The 22159-nt window shown below is 36.2% G+C and overlaps 5 protein-coding genes across 6 annotated transcripts; 2 read left to right on the top strand and 3 right to left on the bottom strand.

Annotated features, from left to right (window-relative positions):
* The first annotated feature begins 2334 nt into the window (after nt 1-2334).
* Polr2C (RNA polymerase III subunit RpII33) lies at nt 2335-3278 on the top strand. The gene has a single exon (XM_090178728.1). It carries the CDS (start codon nt 2394-2396, stop codon nt 3219-3221), a length of 828 nt encoding a protein of 275 aa, XP_090034854.1. The 5' UTR covers nt 2335-2393; the 3' UTR covers nt 3222-3278.
* On the bottom strand, nt 3231-4618 carry LOC149940908 (transmembrane reductase CYB561D2-like). Its single transcript, XM_090178729.1, has 4 exons — nt 4174-4618; nt 4023-4060; nt 3861-3962; nt 3231-3790 (listed from the first exon to the last, which is right to left on the bottom strand). The coding sequence occupies exons 1-4, from the start codon at nt 4415-4417 to the stop codon at nt 3386-3388; spliced, it is 789 nt and encodes a 262-aa protein (XP_090034855.1). The 5' UTR covers nt 4418-4618; the 3' UTR covers nt 3231-3385.
* Nucleotides 4619-4809: 191 nt separating this feature from the next.
* Nucleotides 4810-6587, bottom strand: Dcps (Decapping enzyme, scavenger). Its single transcript, XM_090177469.1, has 4 exons — nt 5891-6587; nt 5685-5833; nt 5402-5626; nt 4810-5333 (listed from the first exon to the last, which is right to left on the bottom strand). The coding sequence occupies exons 1-4, from the start codon at nt 6303-6305 to the stop codon at nt 5070-5072; spliced, it is 1053 nt and encodes a 350-aa protein (XP_090033595.1). The 5' UTR covers nt 6306-6587; the 3' UTR covers nt 4810-5069.
* A 61-nt stretch (nt 6588-6648) lies between these two features.
* On the bottom strand, nt 6649-9299 carry Creld (Cysteine rich with EGF like domains). 2 transcript variants are annotated; one of them, XM_090178696.1, is made up of 7 exons: nt 9209-9299; nt 8805-9055; nt 8496-8751; nt 8342-8430; nt 7937-8273; nt 7749-7844; nt 6649-7004 (listed from the first exon to the last, which is right to left on the bottom strand). In XM_090178696.1, the coding sequence occupies exons 2-7, from the start codon at nt 9039-9041 to the stop codon at nt 6934-6936; spliced, it is 1086 nt and encodes a 361-aa protein (XP_090034822.1). In that variant the 5' UTR covers nt 9042-9055; nt 9209-9299; the 3' UTR covers nt 6649-6933. The 2 variants fall into 2 exon arrangements, with proteins under 2 accessions (XP_090034822.1, XP_090034821.1); XM_090178695.1 differs by lacking the exon at nt 6649-7004 and adding an exon at nt 7173-7625.
* Nucleotides 9300-13717: 4418 nt separating this feature from the next.
* Nucleotides 13718-15931, top strand: LOC149940905 (SHC-transforming protein 1-like). Its single transcript, XM_090178816.1, has 2 exons — nt 13718-13924; nt 14070-15931. Exon 2 carries the CDS (start codon nt 14097-14099, stop codon nt 15597-15599), a length of 1503 nt encoding a protein of 500 aa, XP_090034942.1. The 5' UTR covers nt 13718-13924; nt 14070-14096; the 3' UTR covers nt 15600-15931.
* Nucleotides 15932-22159: the final 6228 nt, after the last annotated feature.

Here is a 22159-nt window from a genome sequence, read left to right as displayed (position 1 = left end):
AATAGTTAGGGTTCTTTATAAATAAACACAAACGAACCCAATTGATGAACTGCATTAAACATCTTAATCAGCCGAGAAAACGTTTAAAATAAATTACGACCGAGTTGAAAACCAGACCAACTCGATATGTTGTTAATAAATGAATTATTAAGCTTGAAAACCAATACGCTAAACCTAATAGATAAGAATATACGACTGAAAAAAACTAAATGAATTACAAAAAACTAACGGGTTCTACCCTTTATCTTATCTGCTGACTGCGCTAAAACAAGATTTGACCATTAAATTTTTTGAAAATGCGACGTATACACTTTGAAGGTTCCGTTAAAAATTATCCTTTCCCAAACGTAAAGGTTCTCAAAACATTAATACACAAAAAATAAGTAAAAAGGTTCCTCCAAAAAATGAACCATTTTGCGGAAGAAGTAAATAATTTTAAAAGAATAAAAGATAAAACAAATATACAACCGCAAAAATAAAACGTCAAATAATAGAAGAAACAATCTTAAACTCCATTCATTAAAAAAACACTAAACAAAAGTACCAAATTGAAATAAAGCAACTTATTATATTAAACAAGATTAAGTCTTTATAATTTTTTCGTAAAAAAACCACATTAGGCCTTCACAATTTCATTCGTAAAAAAATTCAGGACTTTGTTAACTATAATGCTTACAATGAGTGTCTTATTTGCAGTGTAGCTTGAAGTTATCGTTGGTTCTGTGGTAGAGCGCTCGACTGCCTAACTGAACGGCCCGGGTTCGAAACCTGGGTGACGCATTTGTTTTTAATCAAATGAGAAATCGCTAAATTAGAATTTCTTCGATGCAATAATTTCAATTTCAATTCTATTTCAATTAAACCAAAATTTCGTACTCTATTAAATACGCTTCCGATAAAGCTGAAGGTCTAATTTTCAATAAGGCGTAACAAGTGTCGGTGGTTCTGTGGTAGAACGTCCGCCTGTCAATCAGGAGGTCTCGGGTTCAAATCCCGCCCGATGCGATCGCAAATTGATACTAAGACGAATACCGTGTACAACTGGTGGAAACCCTGCCATTGGACGTTGAGAGGTAGCATTACACTCAGCACTCGGTCCGTCCCAAAGTCATTAAGAAGAAGTTGGAGAGAAAACGCCCATATAACACAACAGACTCAACATGCACAACCATCAGAACACAAACACAACAAATTCAACACTCACAACCTACGCATAAACATTACAAAAACGTAATACACCAAACCGTCACGACGGTGAGCGAAAAAACACCATCCAAACCAAACCGCAAATGCATTCGTTAACGCTCACCGTCACACGGTGGTTTTGCCAACCCTTTGAGAAACTGCGTACGCAGTGATTACACTTTGCACCGAAAATGCGAACGCGTTCGCAGTCCTGACAGACAGACACACCCACAGACCCACCCACAGACCCACACACAGACCCACCCACAGACGAACCCACAGACCCACCCACAGACAGACACGGTCGTTGTATAACCCCTCCTAGGGGACTTTGTCCCCTCGGAGAGGTAAAAATAGGCCTATGTCAGGCCTAGGCTTAAATATTTTCAAAGCGAACCTAAACGAAATCTTATTTATCTTCCTCACAATGGCATTTAAATATTCCTTATAATAAGTAAATATGAAAACAAAACTAAAAGTTCAAAAAATCTTAACACTATTATCATATGTAACATAATTTCTCATAAGTGTGCCAGAAAGAACTTTTGCTCAATGAGACCTTGTTGCAAGGATATGACGTAATTGACGGCACTTCCCAGTCGATGACGGTTTAATCGTCATCAAAACTAGTTCTGGTGGGGAGGGAAGGAAGTTAAAACCAGTTTTACGGGACGGTAGTCCGTATTTTCTATGGTGGCTGTGAAACAAGGTCTCATTTAAATTTTTAATACAGAGATGTTGAACAGAGGCACACTTATGAGTAATTATGTTACATATGCTATTACTAAATAAAAATCCAAAAACGTTGAAGTGGTTCATGTGGAAAACTCCAGCAAAAACCTATGGGAATTCTGCGAGCTTGAATAGGATGGATCCTGTAAAAATCGTCTGAGCTTTTACTATTTTTAGCCGCCATGTTATGGCGCTAGCGGCTTGCCGTAGTCAATGAATGGCCGCTGATTGGCTGAAGCTTAAGCAAAGACTATAATCATTAGTCGTTGCTACAAAATGTCTTGGCGTCAGGTTCTCCCATAGACGGGAGCATTCTAGGTAGGAGTATAAGATTTCTATGGATAATTTTTTGGCTGTGGTACGATAATTTGAGTTTCAGGAACTGGCAACGCTGCGGTTGAGTCTTTATAATATCATGCCAAGGCACGAACAGTCACGGTATATTTCGTCATTAAAATAATTTTGTGCTTAACAATATGCCTTACGCTAATCAGCCGTCGGTTCATATAAGTGATCTGTCCCAAGAAAATGTTAAATTCTTTGTTGAAGATACTGATTTAAGTGTAGCTAATTCTTTACGAAGGGTTTTTATAGCCGAAGTTGCTACCTTGGCCATTGATTGGGTACAACTGGAATCTAATTCCACAGTATTACACGACGAATTTATCGCTCACAGGTTGGGATTAATACCCTTAACCTGCGACGATGTTGTTGATAAAATGCAGTTTTCAAGGAGCTGCACCTGCACTGACTTTTGTCAAGAATGTTCAGTTGAATTCACCCTAGATGCTAAATGCACAGATAATGAAACCAGACACGTAACAACTGCAGACCTGAAATCGAGCCACCCCAAAGTGGTTCCAGTAACTTCCAGACATAGAGATGATTCAAGCGAGTATGGAGAACCTGAAGAAATATTAATAGTGAAACAACGGAAAGGCCAAGAGTTGAAAGTTCGAGCCTATGCTAAGAAAGGGTTTGGTAAAGAACACGCAAAATGGAACCCTACTTGTGGAGTTGCTTTCGAATATGATCCGGATAACACTTTCCGTCACACAACCTATCCGAGACCAGAAGAATGGCCAAAAAGTGAATATTCAGAAATTGACGAAGATAAATTCGAAGCAGATTACATTTGGGATGGAAAACCAAACAAGTACTATTTTAACGTTGAATCTTCAGGGGCCCTTAAACCAGAAACTATCGTGCTGTCAGGATTATTCGCTTTAAAGAAAAAACTGAGTGATTTGCAGATGAAGTTAAGTGAAGAAATGCAGAAAGATGACGCTTTGAATATTTCTTAAATGTTTAAAATTTAATTTTCTTAATTGCTGTAAAATGTTTAATAATTCTCAATAAACATTGTTTTGCTATAAAATATTTATATGAAATAATTGAAAAATGTACATCATATTGTTATAGAATTTCTAAATATGAAAATATGTAATATTGTACTTAATGGAAACTATTACTTGGTTTTTAATCTTGGTAAATAAGACTTTATAGTTTGCAATAATACAACTATGGCCATAATGGGAGGAACTGCGTAAGATAACTGCCAAATAGGCAGGGAATCTTTGTTCAATTTAGTAAAATAATTAGAATTTAAGCCAGTAACTAAGGCGCCACAGGCTAGTGCAAAGGTTAATGCACCAGCAAATGCATGAATACTTTTCAATACTAAAGGCTGTTGGTATTTTTTAAGTGCATTAGCGTATTTGGCACAAATTCCACCAACAGAAATAAAGGCAGAGCAAATTACGGTTAGGAGCCCAATCCAAGAATGCCAAGTTACAAAATGATTTTTACCAAGCCGGTTTTTATTATAATAGACTACTCCAAACCCAATTGCGCAAAGGAGTAAAACTATTGCCTGTTGAAGAAAAAAATATATAATGGTATTAAATACCCTTTAATCCTTATTTGAAAAGGTAGATATTAACCTGTAAAATCCAATGTAATGTGATTTTATTTCTTTTATCACTTCCCCCTACAACTGATCTTGATGAAAACAACCGAATAGCTTGGAACATTATAAATCCATACTGTGAATAAATATAATATAGTTATTGGCTGCAACTAAAATAAGTCAGTGAAGTACTTACACCCAGAGCCATCATTATAGGATGAATAGAGAAGAAATCTGTAAATTAAAGGTTATAAGAGTTGATTTCTTAAGAGGAAGTACGTTAATATATACAAGAATCCATAAATGTACATTTAAGTGTTCTCATGAGACCTATATATGTAACTTACAATATCCAGGTATAGCTTTAAAGAGGATGAAAGCCACAAACGCAACTGAAACTCCAAGTAAAATCATGTTTAAACTCCAATGTAAACCGCAACCAACGTCTTGGAAAGAATCGGAACTTCTTCGCCGTATCCTTTTGTAGAGAACCGGATTTTTTATTTCGCCTTCTTCAGTTAAAAGCCGCACTTGCTCGTCGTCAAAATGAAATAAATACTGTTGTTTCGTTTTTTTGGTATCCTCAAACATGAGGAAAATAGAGATATATCACTCCCAAACATCGAATTAACTACGGGAGGGAGAGGGGGGGCAAACGAAAGTAGCGAATCCCCGGCAAGCCTTGCGTATGCACTGAAGATAAAAAGGTAATAAAGGACGAAGGGGGGCACCACCCTGGGGGCTAACAACCTTGACTACGAAAGACTTGGTTCTTTGGTTAAATGAGGAGGTTGGGGCAAAGAACTTTTTGGTTGGCGCTTCTCTTACAAAAGTTTTGCTGTCTATAATAGATCTTTATATAAAATCATATTAAACTGTCTTGCCTCCGCCGAACGCTGCTGCCAGAACTTTGATGACAGCTTAGGCAGTATAAGGAAAAGCATGTAGTAAGTCCAGTCTCGGTAGCTACGCCTAGTTACTCAAATTTAAAATAATTCCACGAGTTTAATATTTAGAAATTTTATGAATAATGGCTTTTACAAATAAAAATTGTAATTTGAAATATAAAGAGAGAGAAAAGCGAAAGAAATAAAATATATTTCCAATTATATAATACTTTTTTTTTGTACTTTGACAATGAGAACTATAGATATAAGCCGTGCAATTTAGTGCAATAATAAATGAATTACGCATTTAAAATTTTTATACATGGCAGTCAGGGTGATTCAAATAAGTATAACCATCACTTTTCAGCTTCCCTAATTTTTGTCAAAAGACCGCTATCTTCTTGCAAACAGTAATTCAAAGTTACTTTCTGATAGAAATCAGGAAGTAATTCAATGTTATTGATAACAGAGTCCAACAAATGAGCCTTTTCAACACCAGTTCCTGGGATTGACATTTTCACCAGGTTAAAATGAACGTGAAAATGATAGTACGATGGTTGATAATGAATGTACGATCTGATTTGATCAGCTGTGATATTGAACTTTTCTTTGATTACATTCTATATTACAAAAATATTGATATAAAAATAAACTGAAAATGAATTACCAGCAAAAATTAATAAAATACCAGTGTTTTGTTCTTTATGTTTTTAAGCAATGATAGATGAGTTTGGTTTAAATCGCGGAGCGACGTAATATCTCTACGGAACGGTAACGCTAACACGTAAAGCGTATCACAGTTTTCTCCGTTCCACTTCATGTCTGGCAAAACCAAAAATCCAGTTTCTTCAGTCTTATCTTCAAATATAATGCGATCCTCTTCTTTTTTGTGATCCAAAATGTTGTACACCCACTGTTAATTGTTCAATATTTTTAGTAAAATTAAGAATGTTGTCATTTTTCCCATTTACCTCATGTGAGAGAGCATCGCTCTCAACTAAATATGGCTTGACGACTGAATTATAAATTTTTGCAGTCTCTGAAATTAAAAACTGCCTCTTTTCTGAATATTTGTCAAGATGTTTTTGAGTTGCTGGATGAATCACTGTCACTTTGACACCTGTTAAATTATTCATTAAGTTTAATACAGCCCACCTTTTAAATAAATTTGACGTACTATTTAAGGCTGGATCCGGGAGTCCTATGTAAGTTCCATACGCATCGTTGCTGATTATATTTTTCAATTCGGTACTCCCATCTAGCATTAATTTTGAATTTTCCTTGCCAAATGACTCCTTTTCCAATATAACAACTGCTTTAGAAGGTTCCGCTTCTTTAGAGTTGACACCATCAGAGTAAATGTAGCGTCCCTCAACTTCTGCTTCCAAAAATATGGTTTTTGTTTCCAAGCTTTCCTTAAGCACATTAATTAGCCTAAATCCTTTAAAAGACGTTAAAGGAAGGCCTTTGTCAACTTCTCCATCCGAAGTATCCACACGAACTCTCTTTTTTAAGGGCAAATTGCCATCGTCATTAGAGCTTAAATCGAGGGGTAATTTTGAATTTGAATCTTCATCTGTCATCGTCGACATGTTTTCCAATAAGGCACAAGGGATGAAAAATAAAATAATAATGACAACACCAAGGCCTAAATATCTCTACATCATTTTGGAACGCTTTCCACTAATAGTTGGTAGAGACTTCGAATTACTTTTCGGTTTCCTGTTTAAGAAACTTCTGATAATTTCAAATATTATAAAAATGGAACGAACTCTAAACTAAATTTATAAAAATAGAAAATAAAACAATTTCAGTTCCAAACGGCTGAAACCACCCGCTGCTGTCCCCAACAGGGATGCCGTGCTTCATTTCAGTGGCTCCTTTTCGGCGGGAAACGAAACGCATTAAATTATGAAAAATAATAAGCACAACGGATTAACATAAAAATATTTATTAACAAACAAATAAAATAATAATGCAGTTTAAGAAAAAGTTTAAATTCACAATATAATTTATTTAAAATTCTAACGTCTCAGAAGAACTATTACTCCTTTAGATATGTATAAACTATATTAAAAATTTAAACTTGTTTTTGAATGTCATTATTTATTTTGTTTCGTTCACAATGTGCTTCTAGATTGAACAAACAAATAAATAATATAATTAAGAAAAATATTTTCAGAGCTATATTTCTCCCAAAAACGCTTAAATAACTAGTTATCATAATTCAGTTTTGGTCTGCACTGACAAATTTTTCATGTCATCCTCATAATCTTCCAAAGTGTCATCATCTGAAATAATCCCAACAATTAAAGAAAATTGAAAAGCATGCAAATTATACATACAAATACATTTCTTAAAGCAGAATTTTCAGTATAAACAACTATTTGGTGTATATACAAAATGACAAGATAGTAATTGGTATAACAAACATTAAGTTTGTGGAAATTGAGATATTTTGAAAATGCCCTTTGAACTATAGTTCAGTACATGTATATAAATTTTGAACTTGATATCTATACAATGCTAGTGTCAAAAAACCTCATTGTCGTTAACATATCTACAAAAAAATTAATTTTTCTAAACAATTTTTAGCTTTTGAATCTCATTCATGGCCATTTAAAATTGTAAAATCAAGTATCGCGAAATGAAGTTCATTATCATTTGGAATATTGAAGTATGTTAAATTTATCATAGGGTTAGGAATGACTTTAGAAAAGAAAGTGTGAAAAAGTCTTCCCAATTGCCCAGAGTGTATTCCGCAATAGCTACATAAGCAGCCACTATTGACCCCACTAAATAAGCCAATCCAGAGCTGCGTTTAAAGATGATGAAGGTAGCGATAAAGAGTCCAAGATAAGTTACATAGCGTGCCAAATTGGCATGGAGGGCTTTTTTCCACATTGCTTTTTCTTCGCACACACAAAATACGAATATTGAAAAACAATTTACAAAGAAAAAAGTTCAGAAGTCAAGAAAATGAGAACCCACATCGAAATATAATTATTAAGACGTTATATAAGAGAAATACCTACCAACGCAAACACCTTCTTTCAAGAAATAGTTGTCAGCGCATTTAATGCACATATCAGGCCCATCTCCGGTGCAACCATTACAAGTTTTGTCACATTCTAAATTGAAATACAAATTAAGAGAATTTAGAAATACATAAGAAATAAAAAATAATATTTTATCTCTTTCCAGACATAAAAATAATACCTACCCATACATATATAAGATCCATCCGTGTTTGCGCAAAATGTATTTCCGCTACAAGGCGAAATTTGAAGTTCTATACACTCGTCAATGTCAGTACATCCATATTCTGGAAGATGTTGATATCCATTGGCACAAACTTCGCAAGCTTTTGGCCCTTCTTCCCTACAATGCCCTTTACAGGCCTTGTGGCATTTGCTACACTCCCAACGAATCACTGTTTCAGCCTCATTCTCAACCTTTGTTTCATTTCTGAAGTATCCCATTGCGCAAGTGTCGCATAAATCACCCATGTACCCGTCATTGCATTTACAGTCCCCGGAACCTTTTCTGGTACCAGCTCCCTGGAAGAAAAGTATATTTAAAAATTTAATATAGGTTTTTTGAAGTTATAATTTTGTAGTTTTCTCACTTTGCACTTTCCATGTCCTGTGCATGGATTACCTATATCCCCCTTGCAAGGCTTACATTCTGGCCCGTAATGATTTGGTGGGCAACAAACTTAAAAAATTCATTATTATTGACAAATCAAATTACAAGAAAATCTTGAATTAACAATTTCGTACCTTTTAAATGATTTATACATAAAAATGTGTGTAGTTCAGGAATATCTTTTCTTTTTTTAAACCACCAATCTTCAATTACACTTTCATGTTGTTCCGCTAATGTATGACATTGATCCTGAGCTTTGTCAATATTGGAACATAACTCCTCTTGGATTTCTACCAATCGAAGTTCGCTGTTGGCATAGTTTTTTAATCTACTTTCTTCCCAATCTGCATCGCCGCCTTCAAATTTACCCCTTTGAGTTTCATCTAACCCCTGATTAATAGATTAGTTTTGTAGAAGGTAGAAATACCAATTAAAAATGTTACCTTTTTGAAAGAATCAACTAAGGTCCTACACAGCTGACAAGGAGGTAGAATATCATTTTTCTTAGATAATTTTTTGGTAACTTTCTCATGAAGGTTGTTTGATGGGACTGATGAATCGGGAACTGCTATGACTATTCTTACTAGATATATGTACACTAACGCTAAGTATAAAATTGAAGAAACGCTACGGCGTCTTGCTAAAAAGTATTGACGGCTTGGACATGACCAAAAGTCCATTTTCAGATTTTAACCTAAAGGGAAAGACGAAAACTTCGTAAGGGGCCTCAGAGCCGAGGCTTAACGTTTTATGCCTAGCCGGTCATCATATAATTCGATTTAAAAATACATAACTTAACATAAAATCAATCATTACTTTTATAATATTTAAAAAGATATTAATATACCTTCGTCACCGGTTCATGACTTTAAAAACACGAAAAGCAGGGTAAATTTCTGTTTCCTCCTTTACGTCAACACGGTCCACTTCGAAGCCAGCTGAAGAAGATGAAAATCTGTCTCCATCTAGGGAGCAAGGTCTGTACTATATTTTAAAGGCGCACAAAAAACAGTAGCTACCTCGATATTGAGAAACTAAAAGCATTTATAGCTATTTTGGATTAACGTCTTAGCGTGTTCCATTAAATAACTCATCTTACGAAAAGACACGTGTATGGATACAGTAGGAGAAATGGTCTGGAGAGGCGGCAAATTTAAAGTTTAAAAACATAAAGACTAAGTAATAAGCACAATACTTATTTCTGATAATAATAACTTGATTTCCTTTGAGAGTTTGTTATGAGAGATAAGTTTCCTATAAACCTATTGTCAGTCCCTAATTTTATAGTTGGGTTGGAAAACCACACAATGAAGATTTCTATAAAATTTCCTAAAAATTAAATAATATTATTATTTTAATGTAGAGACGAAAAAAACAATGAAAAATAATGAGTTAAAACTTTGAAAAATGAACCGTGTTTTGTGTTCCGGCGTTTCCGTGGAAACGATGTAATTGACCACAGAAGAGTCTAATATATTAGCCCCCTCTCGAATTTTTGACCAAGATTACTAATTGCATTCCACAGAGCACTATGAGCGGCGGTCGGTTTATGGAGGCTGAAACACAGCGTTTTTTCCAGGAGAGGATACGAGCGGAAAACAGAATCAAATTACTCTGGCATAATCGTTACTGCAAGAGCTCCGTTCACAATTTCAATCAAAATCAAATTAATGAAACCGGGGAAATCACCTCGTCCAATGAAAAGCTTCCTGATTCTTGCATTGGTTCGAAAAAAAGGCTCCTCCCTTAGTTACGCCGTAGGTCGTTAAATAAACAAAATTCGGATATTTCAGAAAAGAAAACCTCAGATACACCGTTATTACGAGCGAAATAACGTTGAAAACTCACTCTTTTTGCCGTTCGAATTTTAGAAATGTGAATTTAAAAAATCATCAGTTTCGCGTTTTCTTTTTTTTTTACGATGCACCCCACTGCGCAAGGAAAAACAAAACTTCTTTTACATTTTATCAGGTAAGATTTAATATATAATTAAATTAATAAAATTGAAATGAAACTAATATACTGTTATTGCAAACTATTATTATGTTTACAGAAAAAAAGGAAAATATTTAAACGAAATGCAAGAGAATGATAAATTTATAAGTAATGACAAATACACTAATTAACGTTGGTATTTAATAAATAATTTAATTTTAAATATAATTATTTGTTTGGTTGCTATAGAAACTATTTTGTTGTCGCGGTATTATCGCCATGGCAACCGCTGTTCAGCTCTCCGTCATTGTAGAGAAAAGAACTGGGAACTTTTGTTACTAATAATAACGGAAACCAGAAAACCGCCCTTAGTAAATGTTGAACCTTTTTTTATCATTTTTACGAGCTTTGCGCGGCAGCTGCTATTGTTTGAACTATCTACTAGCAGTGATGCAAAAACGCGCCAGAGTTCTTGTTATATAAACCACAATCATTCAGAATTACCCCATCCCAATACCCGTTTTTCAGTTTGAATCATAGATGTATTCCCCTTTTGGTTTGACTACGACCTTAAAGCGAAGTCGTTCACTCAATACGAATTTCAAATGTTATTTTAATTGCAAATAATTGGTGTCTGTATTTCGATCGCTCTAGGCGGGGCTTGATTGTATAAATGTTCGCATTCAAAAAGTGCCATAACAATGAAATACGAATATATAATGTGTATTTTCTAAGCCCGTGAATTCTGGTTGTATGCCATAAAATACACTTAAAATATTCTAAAAGCACTGTAGCAGAATTCTAGGAACTTTATAGTGATATAAAAAAAGGTATAACAAAATGCTCTGTATCAGTAAGACCTCCGTCCAAAGAGAACCGCGATACTAAGCAGTCTGAGTAATCTTTCGACTGAATCACTCTGTACATAATGCAATGTTTTTTCTCTAAAGGCATGTGGTAATACGCACTCTAGCTGTAGATACAAATTACGGAAAAAGTATGTTATTAGCGTTATTTTAAAGTAATATGGTTCAATGGTTTCCGACAAAATAGAAACTAGTCAATATTTTCCTTGTGTTAAAAAATTATAATAAAATGTATTATTTAAAATAAATGTAAAATTGGTTAAATTAGTTATTAGGTTTAACTCGTATTATTGTGACTCGTCTTTGACCATTACGTAACTTTAGCTTTAAAGAATTTATAATTTAAAATTATTTCTTCGTGGTACTATAAAACAGTTATAAAAATTGTGTTTCTAGGTAATCCGGTTACACTTGGTTTCGCTTAAAGGCAAACAAGATCGCCAAGTTGTTTCTAGTTTCACCACAAAATGTATTTATTTCAAGAAATGAAACGAATAAATAATAAATTCAGAACGCCACGAGTTTCTGCAGCTGGATACGGTATTAGAAATAATAATCAGTGGCGTAGCTAGGGGGGTGGTGGGGGCGGGCCGCACCGGCTGCCACCCGTTTGGGGTCGCTTTGGCGGTGACACCCGACCTCGAAAAAAATAAAAATTTACACATCGAAAAACCTTTTTTACACGTTTTGACTAGATATCCGCATCGGATGCCACCCATGCAGGGCCGTGCAGAGGGGGGGGGGCAACGAGGAGGGCCCGTAGCTGTAGGGCCCATCGGAGTAGCTCAAGGGGGGGGGGTGCAAATCAAGATAACTTGGGAAAAGTTTTCAGGGCTCAAGGGGGAGGGGTGCAAATCAAGATAACTTGAGAAAAGTTTTCAGGGTTCAAGGGGGGGGGGGTACAATTCGAAGGGGCCCGCGAGTAAGTTTGTCCCCTGGCCCCAGGATACTTCTGCACGGCCCTGCACCCATGCTCTTAGACGATGGTTAAGTTTTTCTTTTCAGGATATGCATATTTAAAAAGACCCAAAAACAGTAAAAAATATCGCGTTGATAAAATAACATTTTCCGTTTCCTCAGTGGTAAACAATACATGAAGAATTACGTCGTTAATATTACTATTAACATAAGTGGCATAATTACCCTAAGTGTGCCAATAAGAGCCTTTCTCATAGAAATTCATCAATGAGAGCTTGTTCTACACGGACCAAAGAAACGTAGGACTCGCGAATTCCGATCTAGTAGCCTATGTGGTCTTTGTAATGTTCCCGCCAATTTCGTCCCCGAATAAAGTGACGTAAATTTCGTCATTTTAAAAAGTGACGTCATTTACGTCATTTCCGTTAAACAAGGTATCATTGTAAAATTAATCTTACTGACACACTTAGGGTAATTATGCCACTTGTGCTATTAAATAACACCATTTTATTTGATAACACTTGATAACGGATGCGTGCTTGTAGAAAAAGGCAAGACGTATTTAGCCGGAGTATAAACTAAATCGAAAAATCGTCTACTAAAACCGAGGGGTCGGACATTTGCCTGTTTTGTGTACGGGATTTTGGATTTTTTTAAAATCCAGGATTTTTTATTGTGGATTTGTCATACAAAGTCTATGGGAGCAAAATTCTTAGATTTTGGATTTGTGGATTTTTTTCCACATTTTGTACGGGATTTTTCCAAATGACCGACCCCTCGACTAAAACGCAGAATTGTGTAATACGTTGATAAGAATAGAATAGAATAGAATTTATTGAACTGAGTTACATAAAAAGCTCTTTTTTAAGGAGACTTTACGATAGATTTATAAAAAAAACATACAATCATCAATGTAATTCCTACTTAATGGTAAGCCACTGCACGTTTTACATTACTAAGCACAGCTATTGACTTTTTGTAAAGTTATGACGTAATCTTTCTTCTATTGCAGTATTACTAACTCTAACCTAGGAGCAACAAATACAGCACCCCTCTAGGGCTGGTGTGTTTGTTCACCCAAACCAGACGCAATAGATTTCAAACATCGAGAAGGACAGAAGGTATCTAATTGTTCTAATCATGTAATCAGCTAGAAAAAACACTTATTCCCATCCCTCTCTGGTGAAAGAATGCTTAACTATATTTGCGAATGTGCAATGAAGGTGCAAATTATTTGTGGGATGTATTTACAACTCCTAGTTCAGGGTTACCGGAAAGTTTCTGTATACGAAAGTACCACACGGAACAATCATTTGTGTGCTTACTAGGGAAATTCATGAGTACCGAAAAGCTCCTGTATTAATTGAAGAAAAACCAACTAGAGCCATTCATTTTTACACTTTTGCGTAGTTTAATAAAAGAAGATACATTTTCTATTTATCTTCAATATTTTCTTTGGAAAACTTGTACGGCTACAGAAAACTACTATCCCACAGCATAAGATTTCTCGACGATATCAAATTTTGGTAAAGGGGAAAAATTCAAAACTATTCGCCCTCCCTCCGTAAAAGACGTAGAATGGTTGGAATTTAGGCGGAAGTTACACGTCATAGTGTACGTAAAAACATCCGGTTTTTTTATTGTGAAATCACGGAAAGGCACGAGAATGATGCGACTTTTAGAGCAGAAGACTTGACAACATTTGTGTGTCTGCGGGCCTTTTTCGGTTATGAATAGTTATATTTTTTATTCTTTAATTGAACGTTTTTCTCAATGACCATCAGTTTTATCCAAAAAATATCTTTGTGCTTAACTTTTTGTAACTGAATGAGTTATATAAGGTGGTAAGTTTTTTTACCTTTCTTGCAGTCAATATTTAATTAATTTTAGCCTATTTATTCGAAATTTAGACAAAGTAAAACTAAAAAGTCACTCGAAACAGTTTTAAGTTTATACCAATAATTATAGTGTTATTATTTTTATTATTAGGTTTCCTTTCACCATACTTGAGCAACCATGCCTCGCCTTATCTTAAACGATTCGAGTCAATCTGATTTAAATTCTTCTCACTTAATTGGATCAGCCAGCAATAATGGCAATTTTACGGATACTGGGAGTTTTATACATAAACCACCTAGAGGTTGGCTTCACCCTGATGATATGATAATGGACAATGGAATATCTTACAGAGTTCGTTACATCGGTTGCTTAGAGGTTAATACTTCTATGAAGAGTTTAGATTTTGAAACTCGCTCGTGGGTTGCGAAAGAAAGTATAAACCGAGTGTGCGAAGTAGCTGGTTTAAAAACAACGGATAAAAGAAGAAAAGTTGACAAAAGAATTTTACGAATGTTAGCGACAACACCAAACATGGACAATGCTGGCTCCAATATCACTTTGACAATCACTAGTGCTTATCTTAACCTACTAATTCTGGAATCTGGAGAATGTATCGCAAAACACGAAATGCCAAACATATCATTTGCATCCGGAGGGGATGCTGATACTCTTGATTTTGTTGCCTACGTTGCAAAAGACAGACGATACGGGAGAGCGTGTTTCATCTTGGAGTGTGGTGGTGGTCTAGCCCAAGATGTTATCACAACTATTGGTCAGGCTTTTGAATTAAGATTCAAGGAGTTCTTACAAGGATCCACCTCACCATCAGCACAAGCAAGCAGCTCAGCAACTGGGACATTACCTAAAATCAGAAGTGTAAATAGTGGTAACAAGCAAACTAACGGAGTTAAAAGGAATGACCCGGAATATTACAATGATCTACCTGGGAAAGCTCCCCCTGAAACACCACCACCAGTTCCTCCCATGCCTGTAGGATTTACAAAAAGCAAAAAGAAACAAGAGCATGCAAAAAAAGAACCCCAAGTTCCTGTTGGAAACTTAATAGATCTGACATCGGAATTATTAGGTAACTCTGCATCATCCGCAAAAGCCATAGAAGAAGCCGAACACAACTATGCCAATGATTCCATAATAAATGGGAAGGGGAAAGATAATCCTAGCCCTGTTAAAAGTCCAAAAGATCCGTTTGATATGCAACCCTTTTCGCAAGCAATTGCTTCCGACATCTCCAAAAATGTTCAATTTGGAAGTCTTCCGCCACCCCCCTCCAAGAAAATCAACGTAACTGGGGCCAATCCTAAAAATAATGCCTTAAATTCCGCCTTAAGCAAAATGCCTTTACACCAAGAATCATGGTTCCATAGTACAATCAGTCGCAAAGATGGAGAAGAATTGGTTAAAAAGGACGGAGATTTCTTAGTAAGAGAATCATTGGGTTCACCCGGACAGTACGTTTTGACAGGTATGCAGAATGGTATCAGGAAACACTTACTTTTAGTGGATCCTGAAGGCGTTGTGAGAACAAAAGACAGAACATTTGAGAGTGTCAGTCACTTGATTAATTATCATTGCGATAATGGGCTTCCAATTATATCAGCTGAAAGTGCCTTGGTTCTCAAAAGACCTGTTATTAGATCTGGTTTTAACGGCACACTTTAAATTTCTTTAGAAATTATATCTCAGCTTAATTAATTTTATAACTAGTTTTAACAATGTAAATTATAATTTTATATATTTTTTGCACTGACAACTTCTATGACAATAATATGTTGTGCCAATACTTTGCCCTAATTGTGTAACAATAAGCTAGAATTATTTAATTATCAAATGAACGTTAAGTGAGGCATGATATATAGCATTTGTTTTATGACATTATAAGAGGTTTTACAAAGCCAGCAATTAGGTTTTATAAGGTTGAATTTTAAAAAATATATACATTTTTATATCTTATACCATAAAAAATTTCTGACAAAATAACGCTTATTTAAATACATATACATGTAAGCGTGATGCAGATTTGATATTCGTTTTTAAAGAAATGTATTTTAAATAAAATAAACTTTTGCCATTTATGACAATACTTTTGTGTTATTAACATTAAATTATTTAAAAATATATATAAGTAATAACATTAATGCCAGTTTAATGTGTTATTTTTAATTTTAGAGAGATTATTCAAATTATTAATAATACTGAGGCGGTTGGTTAGGTAAAACTGCATAATTATGTGGTTATTTGTTGAAAAACTAACTAAAAGCTAGTAATAACAGACCTGAAAGTCGAGGACAAAATTAAGCATTGTGAAATTTAACATTTATAAATAAACTATATTTTCTTCTTCAAGTTCTTCTGTATTATGTGCACCAAAACCGCCAGAGGCTGCTTATAGGCGCTCAGAGGGTGCGAAGGTGGTTTTAATTTTTAAATAAAATCATTTTTGCATAGTGCATTTGGAACTTGAAAGGCTATACTACCAGAGATTGTCAGTATCTCTGATACTACCTTGGATTAATAATAGGAGCTACAACTACTATCCCATTTTATGCATGCATTTTTTTAAGAACCCAGAATAAAGCCTAATTGAAATTAAATTTTAAAATTCCAAATCTGAATATTAGATTAACAGTCCATAAATATTTAAAACTGAATCTGAAAGGAAAATATTTCTAGTAATGAAATTTTTGGAGTGAGGGGTCGTCTTTAAAACCACCTGGGAGTTTAAGCAATCTTGGGGAAATTGTAAAGTCTGCACTATTTGTTGGCCTCTGTCCCCACCCTGGACTATTAGCTAAGAAAAAGTATTTTTGCAGACCTGGGCTGCAAAGAGCATAGCGCCGATTTGATTGGGTCGGCGGCGCTGATTTTTCAAAAATATTCGGCAGCGTGTTTTTTTTTCGGCGGCTCCAAGGGGTAAAAATATTCTCCCCCCTTTTGAAAATTTGAAAAAAAATTAAAACTTTTTTTGAATTAAAAAAAATCTCAAATAAAATCGGCGGCGGAATCAAAATTCATCGGTGGCGGCGGCGCCAGAGAAAATATCAGCTACGGCGGCGTTGGACCGGCGGCGCTAGGCTCTACCTGGGCAAGTTAAATTTTATACGTTAAAAAGTTAGTAATTATAGATTTATAGTCATCAAATGTCGCTTAATTATTAATCGAGTGTAGAACGTTCAGTAACCGCGACAGGTAAAGAAGTGAAACCAAAAGCAACTATAATTGTCCGGTGAAACTTGGACAAATTTCGCCCTCGGAAGAGACGCCTCATTCGCACGCAGCTGCTTACAGGGGCATTTCGTGCTTTTTGCGTCGATTCTATAATCGCTTCAATAAATGACGCTCTCTTTCTCTTTCATCCCTACGCGCATGCGCGAGTCAATGAATAAGAAAGTCCCATGTTTATTTTAGTTTTATTTGTTAATAGTACAGGTATTTTTCCAAGAATAACAAGTAATTTTGTTGACCGGTTAACATGCGAAATCCCCGAATAGGTTTAGTGAACTGAGGGCTCAAGGACAAGCGCATTTCTCTTGATTTGCTTAAGTGATGACGTAAAACGCAGAATGGCACCTCCCATCCTTGCCCCAGATGATAGAAAGTGTAATTATATAGTTAGATATTTGGTTGTTGAAATCAGTGGCGTAACTAGGAACTCCGCCCCCCCCCCCGCGAAAAACGACTCGGAGCCCTTTTAAATAGCACCGATTTTAATCATAAACGTTTGGGGGCCCCCTAGATCTCGCCCCCCCCCCGCGCCGCGGGGTCTGCGGGGGCATAGCCAACTAAATTTAGTAAAAACCGTTGCACCATCACCAGGACGTTGACCATGCGTCCTTAACCAGCAAATACTCTCATGTATTGCTAAAAGCTCAAGAGAAAACGCATCCACCCTACCATTAATGCGAGTGACCTCGTTATACACATCTACACCATCCCTGTACACAGCAAATGCCACTCCGGCACCTCTACTGGACAACGAACCATCAGTAAACACCTCTACCCCATTGCCTTTGGGTAGTTGCTCTACGATGTTTATGGTATCCCTGACCGCTGGGTGGTCCTCTCATGGGTCCACACATTGTCAAAAGCACCCTCGATATCTAAAGATATCAGACTGGTGTGACAATCATTCGCCTTGTTATCCCTGATTCGGTTCACCATATTGGTAAGACAGTGAGTTGTGGAGCGACTATGTCTAAACCCATATTGCTTTTCGCTAAGCAATTTGTTGCTGTGCAGAAAGTAATACAACCTTCTTGACAACAGCTTATCAAGCACCTTCCCTACCACAGGAAGTAGAGAGATTGGCCTGTAGGCCTTAGCGTCCTGCCTGACTCTGCCTTCTTTATAAAGAAAAACTAGCTTAGCAACCTTCCAAAACTTTGGGAAGTATCCCATGCTGAGGCAAGTGTTGAAAAGCCTGACAAACAACGCTGGGCAAGTTAAGAAAACAATCTTGAAAAGCTCAATGGTAATACCATCCTCACCAGGAGCCTTGCCCTTTTTAAAAGAGTTGATAGTCTCCAAGACCTCATCACTCGTAAACGGTTCATCGTTCTGACTCATGAAGTCTTCGTGCAATGACTTCCTTATTGTCGTATGAACCTCCTCATCCATGGAGTCCTCTTTAAAAAGAGTATCCAATAGAGTAGACCACGTCTCTTCAATACCCGAGGTTAAGGAACCATCAGGTTTTTTGATGCAATTTAATAAACATAGTCCCCTCGGAGAGGTAAAAATAACGCCAAGTGTTTAGGTTTGAATTTTCGCCGCCATCTTAGGGGCTTGCCGCCAGTATCCCTAACCCCGTATGGCGATTTGCGAACTATCCTAACTTTTAAAATCGCTCAATTTAGGCTTAAGTCTCTTATAGCTAGAACGCGCGTACAAAACAAATTTTTCGCGTCTTCAGCAGCTAGCGCTTTTACGTTGTTTTTCTGTCTCACCGACTTCTCACCAGGTGTCGCGGCGGACGCGCGCTTTGTTGATTTCCCGAAATGTCTTTATTTTATTAAAAGTTAACCACTCAATATTTTTTGATGTGGTTTTCGCCATAAATTTTAATTTTTAATGGGCTATTGGGCTATTTAACTGGTTAAAGCTTGACCGTTCCCCTTTAACGTTACCTTAATTTTAAAACGTCGTAACGTTGGCTATATTAAAGGTAGTGTAACCTAACTAACCTAGGAGTAACAAACACAAGGAGAACGCCGCTAGCCTTTAAACACGCTTACGCAGTGTTGTGTACAAATTTCATTGGACGAGCCTTTACGCTGAACGTTTTACGGAAAGGGGGAAGACAATTTCCGAATTTTCCTCTTCCGACGGCAGCAGGCGCTAAAGCGTCTAACCAATGAAAGATGTACACAAGAAAATGCACGACTTTTGTGGCGTGCTGTGTTTGTTTCTCCTAGGTCTCAATCGCCATGATTAGAAATTTATTTGCTTTTCTGAGGCGTAACCGTTGAGTTGGGAATAAATAGAGGTATAACTAAATCTGGCTGGCGCGGGACCAATTTCGTTCCATAAGGAGACTTTATCAACTTTATCGTTCTACCGTGGCGGCATCTGTCTCTAGTGGTGGCAACTATATTGCAATTGAATTTTTCGCGAATCTGATGCGAAATTGAAATGTATGATTTCTCGTAACAAACAAACATTTGAAGTTGTTTAAAAATAATTTTATTATGTCAACACGATCCTTTTTAACTCAAGTTACGGCGAGTTAGATAATAATTATTTATTTTTAGCCATATAACTTAACAAAATATAGATGGCGCTACCACCTAATTATAAAGATGAATTTCGTACAGTCCTATCAGAACAGGTCCCGCGTAACCATAGCAATCGAAATCGTAATTGTAATTCTAGCAGTATTATTCCCAATTCAATGGGCGTAACAATGTAGGCCTATACATATAGAGTAATTCCACTTCGTAGCTTTGGCTATGGGCGCCATTTTGTGCGGGGTATTTTCTCTTTGCGAAAAAGCATTGACGACGTCGTGTCACGTGAGACTGAAATCACTGAATACGTCGGCAACTTTTAGGTTTCTGTTTGGATATATTATTAAGCTTTGGCGTGTTTTGAATTTTTCTATAGCAGCAGAGTAAAAGTAAAACTTTTAAAACCGAGATAAAATATGTAAAATTATTCGGTATTTCATCAGTTACCTGGCCCTGTTTCTTCATTCAAAAATAATCGACCCAACTATAAGGCGTCTTAAAAAATCGATTTGCTATTCGACGTTTAGAAAACAAATATTTGATGTGGAATTTGATTCCCCAGAAATGGTATATGCACACCTATATTTTAAAGGGAAAATTAAGGAACATTCCAACAATTTTAAGGATTATATGGCAACAAGTCACTAAGCAGCGCCAAAAATGTCAAAAGCCCGAGGAGGAAGCGGCCAATATTGTAATACTAGACGATATTTTATTTAGAGGATGTAAAAATGATCAATGTTCTACTAACAAATAACATACAAAAACATTCGGGAAAGTTTTAGAGGGCAAGGTCACACAACCCTTGTTTAATGAATTAGGAATTTGAACATTTAAATAGGTAATAATTGAAACGGGTAAGCAATCGTAAATTTGAACACTTTGAAATCTAACCAGTTAAATCATAACAAAGATAATTTAAACTCGTACCCTAGATTCGAAATCACTCTCTCGCGCGTTGCCGATAGCGTTTACCCACTTCCCGCTGGAACTCAGAAAAAATTCGCTCCATAGTTTGCGCCTTACCACAACCGATGGCGATTTTATTATTTACTCGTCTGCTAAGTAACTACCGCCAAAGTCACCAATCACTCCTAGCTTGCTTTTTGTTAAACCCGGAAAAATATGGCCAGCCCTCTGATACTGCGCAAAAAGCAGTGTACGCCTATGGATCAACTCCACAGGATTAATGCAGGGCCCTAGCCCCCACAATCTTTTTTTATTCGGAAATGAAACGCACCCGAAAGAAAAAAGGTCAATCAGTCAAAGATTCCAATGTTTTAAATGGATATCGATTTTTCAAACTTTTAAAACGATTGAGAACTTGAAAACTCTTATTTTGGTAATAAAATTCAATTCTTTCCATTTGTTCATTCCTCTAAGAGGAACTGGGTTTGGTTTCGAATTTTTATGAAAGTGAGTTAATACTTACTTGCCATTTCAATCGCGGGATACTAGTGCTTCAAAAATAATGGTTCAAATTTTAATTTGATTTGCGTCATTTCTATATTATACTCGAAGTCACTATTACCTTCTTGCACTACCAAAGGAGGGGATTATTCAACCTCCGCCGGAAATATAGTCAGTTAATTAAAGTGATCTATTCGAAATATTATTAGATTAGAGTTAGGTGAAATTTATTGTCTGCCACTAAAAAGATCATGGCAATTCTGTTTTACAATTAAGGACTAACGATTGGACAGAAAACTGCTAATTTTTCGACGTAAAATAACACGATTTTTCCGCGCGAGAGTATAGAAGGAAAGTGAGGTTGACCCATCGATCCCAGGTTCAGGTTTAGGTTCGGGATCGAGATCCGGGATTTAAGGGGTGGAATGGGGGTAAAATCGTCGAAAAGTCAATGTATTTATGATATTTCTCGCGACGATTTGTTTTTTCGTATATCAACATATTGTGTTCAGGCCAACTTGTTTATTTATCTCCGCTTACCTCGAAAGACACTTGAATGTATATCTTATCGCGTTTTATCGTACGGAATAAGTTGAAATGATGTAAAAAGTGATAACCTAGGCGGCGCGCGCTGATTACCCGGGAGGCGCGGTTAATTTGAATTTAAGAGTGTTTTGACGTCATGGAATATGGGACGCGGTTAACGTGCGCGGATTGGGGCGCGGTTAATTTGAATTTAAAACATGGATTTGAGTGTTTTGACGTCATGGAATATTCGTTGTTAAAATGACGTAGAATGGATATATTTTTAAACTTCATTTTAATATCATTGTAGTACTTAAATATGCTGGACACTTGAACCTATCTCACGAGTATTTCAAACGAATATCTAAAGTTTAAGTATGAGAAACGTATCGTTCTCAAGTATTGTAATTGTATACGTGATCCCGTATGAGGACCGGGTAAATTCCTATATACGTAACGCGATACACTTCAAAATGCGATACTTGAATATACTATAAAAGGGGTTGTATAGGATTGTGGAGGTCATTCCACGGTTAACTGCGGTAGCTATATTCAATATGC

The sequence above is a fragment of the Leiobunum rupestre genome, chromosome 6, assembly GCF_980474605.1.
Source record: "Leiobunum rupestre chromosome 6, qqLeiRupe1.1.hap1, whole genome shotgun sequence".
NCBI lineage: Eukaryota > Metazoa > Arthropoda > Arachnida > Opiliones > Sclerosomatidae > Leiobunum > Leiobunum rupestre.
This window is presented reverse-complemented; position numbering and strand designations above follow the sequence as displayed.

What these genes read in the sequence shown, in the direction of transcription:
- Polr2C (XM_090178728.1), top strand. Translation starts at nt 2,394, where the DNA reads ATGCCTTACGCTAATCAGCCGTCGGTTCATATAAGTGATCTGTCCCAA.
- LOC149940908 (XM_090178729.1), bottom strand. Translation starts at nt 4,417, where the DNA reads ATGTTTGAGGATACCAAAAAAACGAAACAACAGTATTTATTTCATTTT. An exon ending in TAAAGCTATACCTGGATATT is followed by an intron (nt 4,061 to 4,173) that starts GTAAGTTACATA and finishes TTTAATTTACAG; the next exon opens with ATTTCTTCTCTATTCATCCT. An exon ending in CTATAATGATGGCTCTGGGT is followed by an intron (nt 3,963 to 4,022) that starts GTAAGTACTTCA and finishes ATTTATTCACAG; the next exon opens with TATGGATTTATAATGTTCCA.
- LOC149940905 (XM_090178816.1), top strand. Translation starts at nt 14,097, where the DNA reads ATGCCTCGCCTTATCTTAAACGATTCGAGTCAATCTGATTTAAATTCT.
- Creld (XM_090178695.1), bottom strand. Translation starts at nt 9,041, where the DNA reads ATGGACTTTTGGTCATGTCCAAGCCGTCAATACTTTTTAGCAAGACGC. An exon ending in CAGGACATGGAAAGTGCAAA is followed by an intron (nt 8,274 to 8,341) that starts GTGAGAAAACTA and finishes CTTTTCTTCCAG; the next exon opens with GGAGCTGGTACCAGAAAAGG. An exon ending in TGGATCTTATATATGTATGG is followed by an intron (nt 7,845 to 7,936) that starts GTAGGTATTATT and finishes ATTTCAATTTAG; the next exon opens with AATGTGACAAAACTTGTAAT.
- Dcps (XM_090177469.1), bottom strand. Translation starts at nt 6,305, where the DNA reads ATGTCGACGATGACAGATGAAGATTCAAATTCAAAATTACCCCTCGAT. An exon ending in GCGATGCTCTCTCACATGAG is followed by an intron (nt 5,627 to 5,684) that starts GTAAATGGGAAA and finishes AACAATTAACAG; the next exon opens with TGGGTGTACAACATTTTGGA. An exon ending in ACATAAAGAACAAAACACTG is followed by an intron (nt 5,334 to 5,401) that starts GTATTTTATTAA and finishes TTTGTAATATAG; the next exon opens with AATGTAATCAAAGAAAAGTT.